Source organism: Nelumbo nucifera, chromosome 1, assembly GCF_055504915.1.
Source record: "Nelumbo nucifera cultivar China Antique chromosome 1, China Antique-T2T, whole genome shotgun sequence".
In the NCBI taxonomy this organism is placed as follows: Eukaryota; Viridiplantae; Streptophyta; class Magnoliopsida; order Proteales; family Nelumbonaceae; genus Nelumbo; species Nelumbo nucifera.
Genome location: NC_142649.1, coordinates 170,721,487 through 170,733,940, shown reverse-complemented (window position 1 = coordinate 170,733,940; position 12,454 = coordinate 170,721,487). Strand labels below are relative to the sequence as shown.

General features: G+C 38.9%; 1 protein-coding gene across 2 annotated transcripts in view; it reads right to left on the bottom strand.

The window, feature by feature from the left end:
* Positions 1 to 5,452: 5,452 nt before the first annotated feature.
* Positions 5,453 to 12,454, bottom strand: part of LOC104596506 (Metallopeptidase M24 family protein) — a 33,699-nt gene continuing 26,697 nt past the window's right edge. For both annotated transcript variants that reach the window (XM_010257697.3, XM_088895225.1), the window contains 3 exons: positions 7,467 to 7,559; positions 6,357 to 6,437; positions 5,453 to 5,670 (listed from right to left, as the gene is read on the bottom strand). In XM_010257697.3, coding sequence (XP_010255999.2) covers positions 5,599 to 5,670; positions 6,357 to 6,437; positions 7,467 to 7,559 — 246 coding nt within the window. In that variant the 3' untranslated portion in view covers positions 5,453 to 5,598. The remainder of the gene's footprint in view (positions 5,671 to 6,356; positions 6,438 to 7,466; positions 7,560 to 12,454) is intronic.

Genomic DNA, 12,454 nt, shown 5'->3' with positions numbered 1-12,454 from the left:
CAGAATCAAAGCAAAGACGGAAAAGAGAAAAGGATGATTGACTTTAGTTAGAAACACAGAGACTCTTTAAGAATAGGAAGCCCACCATGTCCCCTTTTATGCCCTCTAGGGCCCAAACCCTATAATATTAAATTTGGGTATATCATTATTATAAATTAGTACTTTTTATTTTATTTTATTCACATGTAATATATTTATATATTTCCATAAGATCAGATTAAAAACTAACACCCAATAAACAGATTGTGACTTGTGACTTGTGAGAGAGGAATTTTCTTTATTATATATTAAACTATACGTTTCATCATATCCCCATGATCAACCCTACCTCTCTCTCTCTCTCTCTCTCTCTACAACCTTTGCATATGTTCAATTAAACAAATCATTCAACTATCTGTGGTCTTTGAAGCTACACTCTCTCATCATTAAAATATTGGGGCATGTTTGGCTATTACGATTAAGGGGCGAATTTCCTTATAGTACATCTTCTAGAAATTTGTAGATACTAGACAGTGCTTCTCCACTTGACCACCAAACACGCAACTAAATAATTAAAAAAAAATGAAGAAAATCATGGCCACTCTAGGCGGCTATAGCTGATCTTGTGTGTGCGTGTGTTTTGGTCGGAAAACAAGTTTGAGGCGGTGAGTTAGGTAGGCATTTCCCATTCTTAGCTTAGAGTCACATGACCTACATTAGTAAATTGATAGATTTAAGTGAAAGGGGGCTTTGGGCCTCCTACTCCTAGCATGAGAAAGAGCATTTCTGGTGTCAGATCGGAATCTACTTGAATTCATCCAACCCAACCCTATTTTTAATCGTGATCTTAATCAACATAATTTGTAAAAAGCCCAGTTGAATATGATGATGCTGGACTGATATGATTGCGTATTGCAATTGGGCTTTGGCAAGGGGATCTCGGAGGGTATCCTGGGAATGGTTAAAACTGAGGTGGGCCCCCCTTTGACAACCCCATAAGAAGAAGAAACGTGTGTTTTGTTGGATGAATGGGGACGTAGCCTAGCCATGTCTGTCCCCTCATCCCATGTTGTCTTTATGAGCCTAACAGTAGTAAAGAGTGATGAGTTCTAGTTATTAACTATTTGACACACCGTTAGCTTTGGGAGTAAATTTAGGTGGGCTCACACAGTGCAAGTTTGAGGTCTAATTTATTTGCTGGAGGATGTTAAGAGATAGAAAATGGAGATGAAAGTTGAAAACTTGTTTTTTGAAGAAAAAAAAAAGGGGGGGGGGGGGGGGGGGGGGGGGGGGGGGAGAAGGTGGACTACTTTGTTAGAGTAGTTATAATTCCTACCTAAATGAGGGTAAGGTGGTCCCTTTAAATATCTGGAGTGGGGTCAAAATTCCTTTCAGACCCTTGTGATTGAGGTGAATTGGTCAGTCCAATTCAAGCATTATTTATTTATTTACCATCTGATGAGATGAATGATGAGTCAACCTCAAATAAAGAAATAGACAATTAGGCATAGAGAGGGCATTGCGTATACAGAAAATGATATTTCACATGCATAGATAGAGATGAGATAGCCAAAGCCAAGGACGGCCATATCCCCCCAATTATTCTCCACTCTCAATTAGATATAACTGGAGCCTGGAGGTTTCTTGGAACCATTCATTCTAATTAGATTTTTTCTCATTTGCTTTTGGTGAGTGAACTGATGAAATCAGACTAGTTTGTTGTATTTGGACGATGGGAATTGAAATTTGGCCAAAGTAAGGGTTAGGCCGTTGGATGGGCATAAATAAAATGAGCCCCTTTCCTCTTGTCTGTGGCCTGTGGGTGTGGGGTTTACTTCATCAGACATTTTTGGTTATTTTGTTAAATTTGTTTTGGTGGAGTTGGAAACTTGTTAGTGCTGGTGAATGAATGGTGTTGGTGATGTGAAGTGGCCTGTCTATTTTGTGGACCCTGGGTCCACCACCATCTGCCTTTCTGAATGAATGGAATTATGTGCTTTATCATCTCCAACTCACACTTTTGATCTGATGATGCTTGTCAAAATGTCTGTGACAGAGAAAGCATCTTGACCACACATCTGGGCTGCCTAACTCACACACTTTTGGAATTTGGATTTGGATTTTGGAATTGGATAGAGAGCATTTGCCATTTCTGGGTGTGTGGGACTTCACCACGTGTTTCCCTCTCCACCTTTTTCTTTCTTTTTGTAGATAAGCAGATGGAGATGCGTGTCGTGTCACTGTGTCCCTCTCTCTCTCTCTCTCTCTCTCTGGCTTGGTGATTTCGTCGCAATTCGCAATAAAATCTCCGCTCCCAGCATCCCACTGAGCTCTTGAAGTTTGAATGAACTTCATTCCTGTCCTGTTTCAGTTTGATTACCGTCGATGGGTTGTGGGCCTTCCTGCATCTGTCTGCTGGACAAGTTGTTCGCTACTTTCCCAATCAAGTAAGTAACAGAAATGAAAGATGATCTAACCTCTATCGCGAAGGGTAGGCGATCTCATGGAGTTAATCCATGGAAATCGAGTGTCGGTAGTCGTGGAACAGGTCCCCACTGCTTGGACTGCTGGAGCTTACTTCCGAGTTCCGACCAGAGAGGGAGATGGAATCCAAGGTACGGTATGAAGAAAAGTTTCTGAGGATCCATGGGAACTGGTTTTTCTTTTGTTATAAAATAGAAAAAAAAAGGACAAGAGTTGCAGAAAGACAAGTGAATAATCGCCCCCAGTGGGTGCAGTTGAGACGAGAGAGAGAGAGAGAGAGAGAAGATGAAGTGGTGAGACTGAAAACTCAAAACTGGGAGTGCGAAGTGGGGAGAGTGCCTGCTTTGATTTCTCTTTCTCGTTCTCTCTGTGAATCTGACACGTCTCATGGAAGTAGGAGGAAGGAACAAAGGGGATCCTACAATTTAATGCGGTGGGAGCAACATATAAATAGAGGGAGATGGGGTTGGGGACTTTGGGGGTCCTCTTTGCCTCTTTGGGGAAGAGGAGAATCTAGAAGAAAGGAAAACGGAGTGGACCCCACACCCTGTACAGTGTACGGTCATTCGGTCAATTAATAGTTGGAGCCTGGACTGGACGGAGGGTGGTCCACCCTCCACTCCAGGCCTCCACCGGCCCACAACAAAGAAAGTCTAAATTAATAGCAATTTCTGGGTTGGACTCGGAAGCAGTGTGTGTGCCCAAATATTAATTCGTAAAGTCTGGACTCTGGTAGGTAGCTACAACATTGCCTACTGCCTATTATTGCATTGGCCATTGGGGAATTTACCGCTCAGCCCCGGGGCATAAAAATTAACTTCCAAAACAATTGTATTCATTTAAAAGATACCGTTTTTTATTCTTTGAAGTTTTAAATCTCCATTCATTTCACAAACCACCCCAAGCGCTTAGCGGTAAATTTTCCCCCATGTCTGTAACTCCGATCAAACGAACGTCTTTCTTTTGCACTGGCGTTTGTTTTACCTCTTCACATTTTTAGTAGCATTGTCCGTTGACTTTCGCTCCTTGCACCGACATAGACACAAGACCGACGACGAGGAGGTGAACTTTCTGTTCTTCCTCACACCACACTCAAACAACAAGGTATTTCAACTAAACTAACTGTTTGAAGTTCGAATTACAATATTGAAAGAAAATGGGCAATCTCATGCTATGCTACTTATTGCTTGTTGTTGGAAGAAATTTCTTTGGATTACTAAGAATAGTTCTTGCCCGCCTGTTATTTTTTATCGAAGAAATTAGTTTTTCATCCCTTGTCCCTTGTTTTTTATCTAAAATCTAAACCAACCCAGCATTCCAGTGTGTAGCCCCTGTGATCCACACTCGCATTCAAACCCCACCCATTCCTAGTCCATGTTTTTTATGTTCAATAATTTATATGTATGTATTTTTGTTGTTTGACGAATGATATTAACTATTCTACCATTTTAATCGTTAATAATTTATCCAACCTCTTATTCTAGTCAGAAGATTCTTCATAATTAATATAAGAATAACATTAATTGGGAACAATGAAGATGGTCTAAATGGCACCATGGATGCTAGCCCAGCCACTTGTATTTAAAAAATATAAGAGGAGAAAAAAAAAAAAATCTATAGGTCAAAGTAATTACTAATTTGGTTTTAATGGTTATCTGTGCAAACTTAGAACCAACACCTTCCGTATATCAAAAGACTCCAGAACCATTCATCCATCCTGATTCCTGCATTATTTAACTTCATTCAGTGGCCACTCAGCCTATGGGAGGGAGTATTATTATTTATAAAAATCTCGAATATCCAAGGCACAATGCAACTTAGTTTTAAAAATTAATAAAAAAGTAATATAACAAATGCGAATCTGTCTCCTCCAATTAATTTCTAAGACAGCCTAAGCCCAGTGCCTACTCCAACAGTGAATGTTTTAATTTCATATTATATACAAGTACAAACAAATGCATAAACTTGAGATAGGAAGTCAAGTCAAATCGTTTTTTCAAACAGAGGGTAGTTGTTATTGTACATGGACTTAAATATAAATATGGGTAGGACCGACCGTAGGAAGGGATCAAGAAGAGAAGAGAGCAGAGGGCTCTCAGTCCCGAGAAACAGTGAAATGACTTTCTGGGTTTCAAGATTAATAATTTTCATTTTTTGTTTTGTTTTAGGCAAAGAGCAAACAAAACACAACACAACAAAACAAAACAAAACAGAGCAAACTAAACCGTGTTGTTGGTTCGCTGGCCAAAACTACGACAAATTAGCATGTCAGCTGGAATCCTAATAATATTCCCTATTCCTTATAATAAAGGGTCCATCCCAAACACAGACACAGACTTGTTTAATCAAACAATATGAAGTACACGTCTGGTCCAAAATGGAGCAATGACCAAGATAAGAACTTAACCGGGGGAAGAAATAAATGCTCCCGAGGTTCCAAGGATTAGTTTAATTTTTCAAACATTTTATAATATTTGTAGGGAGTAGGGACAACTGCACACTAATCAGCACTGCCTTCCTAGTTCCTAGGCTAAATCTACATTATTACTTTAATTGATGACTCTAGTGTTCTAATCCCGAAGAGAAATCTATTCACCCAATTACTTTCAACTTTCAAGTCGGGTATGAAAAGCCTCACCTTCACATTGTTCATGCATCTTCACTCTGGGAGCTTTCTCCTTCTCCCCACTAGGTTAGACCTGCAACCAAACACACCCGACTCAAGGTCAAAGGCATGTTTGGGATATTTTCCTCAGTTCTGCTCAGATTGAACAAGCACTAGGACCCATCAGTATAATGGGCCCACGTCTGACTTAAATCTATCTGTGATCTACAACTAAACCATTACCCCCAAAACAAGCAGGAATAGGACCAACAGTGCAATGCGTCCTATCTGACTCAATCTATCTGTGATCTACAAATAGACTTGCCCTAAAAACAAGCATGAGTAGGACCAACAGTGCAATACCTGTGATCTACACCCAAACTATTACCCTCAACAACAACAGTATCTCATTAGTAAACACTTAAAAATCTTTTTGCATTTCCAACAGAATTTGACATTTACAATCGTTCTTTCTACTGTGTCATGCAAAGTGAAGCCTTTGGACTTATTAAGGACAATAAAAAGTTTGATCATGGTTTCACAAGTGGCCTTGTGTTGTTCCAAAGCCATTGACGAGCAGAACCATCCAGCAAAGGGGAAACCTGCACGAGTGTGCCCAGAAGTTAGTTAGACAGCTCAGACTAGTTTCTGAGAAAGAGATTTAAGAATGCAACGAACTTATAAGAATTTTTTTCTATATGGCAATGCATAGAGACCAATAAGAAGAATTTAAGAGATCCGTTTACATAAACTACTTAGAATTTTGAGTAACCAGATAAACAAAAGTTGAGAACAATTTGAACTGGATGAGTATGCCATGTATATTTGGTTATCCAGGTGTTACAGTTGGGAGACACAAGTCAAACAGAGGACATGGCCCTACAAGAATTGTAATGACAGAATAGGTTCTGAATAAATGGGATGTACACACAATAGATTTACAAGTATGTAACTTCAAATTAGGATCCATATTAAGTATATTTTAACACTTAATTGAGAAATACCCATGCAGCACCAGTGTCAGTATTGATAAAATGTTCTGTTGATATACCATTAAGCATGCTTAGGCATCCAGGTATCATATAATTTGGGGATGCATGTTTAGTGAAAGATATTGACTATAGTGACAGATAAGATTCATGTAAAAGGGATGGCAATGATGACGATGATGTTTGTTATCAAGATTACGATGAAATAAGGATGGCAGAACAGGATTTTTATAGTCTGTGTCAATTCTCTTTTTTTTTTTTTTTTTTAGTTATACTGTAACTATCTATAAATAACTAACCTTCTCCCAAACTTGTGAGTGATAATCATTGAGCCAATTGACCTCCGCAATGGACAATAAAGACAAATCTACTAATTTGCTCTGCAAATGAAATAAGCAACTACATTTAAAAATGTATGAATCAAAGCTGAAGAAAATCTTGAGAAATAAACTCAAGATTAAAATGATTGTTGCTACATGGCATGACATCAGCACACAAAAGAGAGATGAACTTATAACAATAATTATGTGCCAGAATACAATTGAAGATTGCAATCGTCTGCTACAGATTTGTAAATATTACCATCATATACTCAGTTTAAGCCTAACCACTGACATGAGAAAACTATTTATTGAGGGTTCAGAGGTAAGACGCCTATTTTCAAGATTCAGAACATATATGATGCTAATGTATCTTACTGTTTGATCATGGTTTCTCCTTAATTTGGAAGAATGTGAAAGTAGAGGAACAAGCAAGAGGATAATTAAAAGGAGCAGAAAAAAACACAAAGCATGTGGAGAAAACTCGTTTCTTTATATTTGGATTAAAATTCCCATAAGTAAAGAACAAAATCACTTAAAATTTATATATTACCATCCCATGCTTTCTTCTCCATTTACTTGATGACCCTAGAAATGTTTGTGTTTGTGCTACATAATATTTTTAATACCAAATACCCATCCGGATTCAAGACTCAACTTCCCAAACTAGAAGATTGGTATGTGTAACTGTGCTACATATCTAAGAAGCGGTGTTTTAAAAACAGAACCAAACATCAACACAGTTAACTGGAAGGATGGTGGGTTTCACTGGTCAAATGGGCAGTTAGCCTAGTGAAATGATCAGAACTGTCAAAAATCTGGCACCCTTGTTTCAAACCATCTGGATCAATTATGATCTCAAAGCACTGATGAGAAGTTTTCCATGTGCTTGTGCAAATGGAAATCTAAATTATTTCTAATATATCTGCTTCTTAATTTTTCTATTTTGAAAATGTTGCTTAATTGTTTGATGTTTAACTTGATGAGAAAAACTTACACATTATGAGTTTATCAGATATTATGCGATAACTTCCAATCTGATAAAGTGGTGAGTAAAACATAAATAGTACCAGAAGTTCTCTAACATACCTGAATGGGAACAAATGTCATCTTCTCAAATCCCAGATATGCATTTCCTCCAAAATTGTTAGGTGTCTCAACCTCTTTCACAAAAAGGAGATTCTGCACAAAAAGATGGACGGTACCATGGTAGACCAGAATAAGAATATGCCCATGGTTGATATTTTCCTACCAACAGCCTGTGAGTTTCATCTATGCTAAGAAATGAAATTGACAAATTCTAAATTATCCAAGTTAGATGTGTCTACAAACAAGAATGTTGTATTATAAATCATGGATATCAACAACATTTAAACTGAAAGTGCATCACTAGGTTAAGCACAGTACAGATCATAGCAACTGTCTTCAGAACTTGTTCAATCACTAGAATACTTGGTGAAGAATTATAGTTGAGTTCTTAAGCATCGTTGAAATTTCTGGTCTCTGTGAAGAGTGAAATCCAATATTTGCACCAATTTGTTAGGAAATATCAGGCATCATGAAATTGTAGTTTCCTAGAACGAACATGCTATACAGTGAGTCAGTGACACAAACTAGGAATAATGATGGGAAAGAGCACTTAAGTCCATAACAAGAGAACCATGTCATGAATGCTTCTTCAAGATTGATTCAACAAATTTGTCATATACCCTGATGGATTTAGCAAGTATCTATTAACAGTCATTATTGCAGCAATTGGTGGGTTAGTCCATGCAAGAGACAAGCTTGGGTGGCTTGGGTATTGGGTAGGGACTCACTCAGGGACATAAGCAGATTGGATAGATTACATTATAAAATTGATAATATTATATATTGTAACTAACTACATTTTCTAAAAAGAAAAGTATAATTCTATTAAATAGAGGGAGAACCCCAAAAACAGCTAAACCAACTATATAATATAAGCATGTAAACAAAATTGTATAGAAAACTGTTAAGTTATTATTACATTTCTTACATTAATAATTTATATTAGTATCATAGTTTTCAAGGTGCCTAGGTGATGCTGGGCGATACTGGGGCGCCTAGGAGATAAAAATTTTATAATATAAAAATCTAACTCTTGACTAGTTCCCTAGTTTTATACACCATTCAGCATGTATATTAATTGAAAAAATAGCAATTCTCTTTATTAAGAACATTAAATTTCCTCTAAAAACGTGACAAATCATCACATCTAAAATATAAAAATCTTTTACATACATTAATATAATCATTTTCAAAAATAATATTGCTATGATAAGGATTTAATAGAGAATTTCATATCAATTAGCAGCTAAAGATATAGATTTCCTTCTATTTACTCCTTGTCTGAAAACAAAAGAAAAGTGATCTCTTCAGTGTTTGTTGATAACTCCTAGGATTTGGGCTTGAGAAGAGGTCTAAGGGATTCTGAAATGGGGATGGTCTCAGTTAAGGGAAGTCTTTCTTGATCAGTCTTGTAGAGATAGCAGAATTTGGAGACCTTCCCCTTCTGGTTTTTTCAATTGCGCTTCTTTCTATAACATTTTGCTTCAGGCCTCTAACCTTGTAGGAACTTTCCTTCAAAGGAGGTGTGGGGTAGCCCTGTACCCCCAAAAATTCAGGCCTTTTGCTGGGAAGTGGCACTCCAAAAAATCAACACCTTGGATTTATTGCAAAAAAAGAGGCCAAATATGTGCCTCTCCCCCCATGTTTGTTGTCTCTGCTTGGGTTTTGGTGAGACAATTTCACATTTACTAATCGCATGTTCCTTTGTGTTCTTTATTTGGTCTTGGTTCTTGATAACTCGTTAATTTGATGCCTTAAGGGTGTAGAGAACATTGATGTAGGCCCCACAGCTGTGGTCCCACTCTGTCGTAGGGTAGAATGTATCTAGTCATAGCTGATGGTCAATTTACTATTCTGTTATTCTAGTTGTTATTTACTTTTCAGTTTTATATTGTTATGTGTTATGATGTAAACACCAAGGGCAGATGTGTCCTTTCATGTAACTAGCATAACATATAAATATTAAATTGAAGTGGCGGCGACAGAATATTGAGATTCTGTTCTTCTCCTCAAAGCCTGTGTTCTACTGCTCTCTCACCACTCTTTCTCTTCCTTCACTTTCTCTTCTCTTCGAACCTGAAGTTTCTTAGTGATCAAGATTGATAGCAGTCTTGAACACCTACATGGTATCAGAGCCAAGTTAGGGTTTCTCATGTGAGCCTGATACCAGCCGACCACATGAGAATCTCCTAGGACTGGAAGCTGAAAAGGAGGAGTTCGCAGACTGATTCTTGGAGATCGCCAGAAGTGCTAGTAGCTATTGGAAGCTTGTTAGGGTTGCAGAGTGTTGGTGGTCAGGAAGGATCAGAGAAGACTAGGGTTCGGGTAACCCTAGAAGGCAGCAAACATCTTTTCCTTGTAAGTTATTTACTTTCTAAGAAAAGTTCTATCAGAGAAGATAGGTTGGACCTATCTGGAGGGGGAGGCCGAACTATTCTAGGGTTTTCTCTCTTCGATTCACTAGGGTTTTACAGCAAACCCTAGGCCGAACTGTCTGAACCTTGTGATCTTGCGGCAAGCCCTAGTGTTAGACTGAATCTTGTGATCTACCTAGAGCTGCCCTCAAGTTTATTGTTAGCATTGATCAGATTCTAGGGTTTCTTATTAACCCTACTGCAAGTCTATCTATACGGTACTGATTGGATTGTGCAACTGAATTGTTCACTTTAAGGACTGATTAAAACCCTAACTCTGCCAAGCATATCAAACCTACTTTTAAGCTGTTTTTCAGAGTCCTAAGGGGTTAGAGCTCTACGGACAGCTACTGTTGTGTTGGCTAGTTGGTTTCAGATCAGAATTATCCCAGTTTTGTGCACATACACTGTGAATACAGATCAGGCCTATACTGTTTTTGATTGTGATTGGTAGTCCAAGTGCTGTTTTGAGACTTGACAGAAATGGAGTTTAAAAATCAGGCAGAAGGCAGCCTTGGGAACATCAGTTATGGTAGTGTTTCTGAGATGGGTGGTCAGATTACCACCGTAAAGTTTGATGGATCAAACTATTTGGAATGGGCCCAATCAGCCATGATGGCTATTGGTGGAAGAGGTAAATTAGGGTACCTCTTGGGAGATATGAAAGAACCTCCCAAGGGAGACCCGACATATACCAAGTGGATCCAAGAAAACTACTTGGTTATGACATGGCTGTGTAATTCTATGCAGCCTCATATTAGCCGGAATTACTTGTGGGCAAAGACAGCTAAGGAGATATGGGATGTTATGAAAGAAACTTATTCCCAACCCCTTAATGTTGCCAGAGCATATGAATTGAAATGTGAAGTGAAAAATCTTAAACGAGGAGAGAGACCGGTTTCAGTATATTTCTCTACCTTGTAGTCCCTGTGGCGTGAGATTGATCACTTAGAGACTCTTGAGTGGGAGAGTCCCAAAGATGCACAGATATATAGAAAGCAGGTTGAGACAAACCGGGTGTTTGAGTTTCTGGCAGGCCTAAATTCAGAGTACGATATTGTACGGCAACAGATTTTGACTAGAGACAGTGTGACTCTCTCTCAGGCATACTCATTCGTACACAGTGAAGAGACCAGAAGGAAAGTTATTATGCAACCTCAGCCCCCCACACCAGCCTTTGTAGCGGTCACACCCAAATCAGGGGGTGATTCAGAGAAGGACAGGAGGAAGGAAGACAAGAAGGATGTGGTATGTGAACATTGTAAGAAGCCCAAACATACAGAAGAAACATGTTGGAAACTGCATCCACACTTGGTTCCTGCGAAGTTGAGAAGCAAGAAGGGCACTGCTCATGTAGCCATGAACACTGATTCAGCATCCTCATCTGGCACAAAATGAACATCTTTAGAGACCTTAGCTGCAGTTCGGGCTGCCCTAATACAGTTAGAAAAGGAAGTTGGAAATTCAACTCAGCCACCGCAGTCACCATCAACCCCTGCCACATCTGCCTTCGCACATTCAAGTACTCGAGCTTCAGCCTATCATGCCTCAGCTCCAGGTACTACTGAACCTTGTTGGGTAATAGATTCAGGTGCATCCGATCACATGACTAGCTTGCCTTCACTGTTTACTACTTACCATTTGTCTTCTGGTAGGGATAAAGTATCTATTGCTGATGGCTCCCTGGTTCCTAATTCTGGGAGGGGTGACATCAAGTTATCAGATACTATCTCCCTGTCATCTGTCTTGCATGTTCCTAAGCTTGATATTAACCTTCTTTCAGTCAGTAGTATTACCAAGCATATGAACTGCTCAGTAACCTTCTTCCTTGACCGATGTGTTTTTTAGGACTTGGAGACGAAGAAGGTGATTGGGACTGGACGTGAGACGAATGGGATCTATCTGCTCGGGGAGAGGTTCCGTCAGGAAGAGAAAGTAGAGAAGATGTCTTTTGTTTCTCAGAGTGTGAGTCCGGTTATGCCAAAGCATAACCGATTAGTCATCTGTCTTTTCGATCTTTAAAGAGTTTGTTCCCAGCTTTATTTGAGTCTATTGAGTTGTCTCAGTTACAGTGTGAAAGTTGTGAGTTTGCTAAGCATTGTAGAAAGCCTTATTTATTGAGTAATAAAAGGAGTGATAATTTTTTTGATATTGTGCATACCGACGTTTGGGGGACTTATCATATCCCTTCCATGGGTGGGTACAGATATTTCTTGTTATTTGTTGATGACCATACTCGGTTTTCTTGGGTTTATCTCATGCGTTCACGAGATGAGGTACCTTCCCTGATCCAAAACTTTCACCAAATGATCCTAACCCAGTTTGATGCCAAGATCAAAGTTCTCAGATCTGATAACGCAAAGGAATACTTTGCTAAATCATTGACATCTTATCTTCTTCATCATGGGGTTATCCACCAGAGCTCTTGCCCTCATACACCTCAGCAAAATGGAGTTGCCGAAAGGAAAAATAGGCACATTTTGGAAGTGGCTAGAAGTCTCATGTTTACTTCTAATGTTCCTATTCGCTTCTGGGGTGATGCTATCCTCATGGCGGTATACCTTATTAATTGGG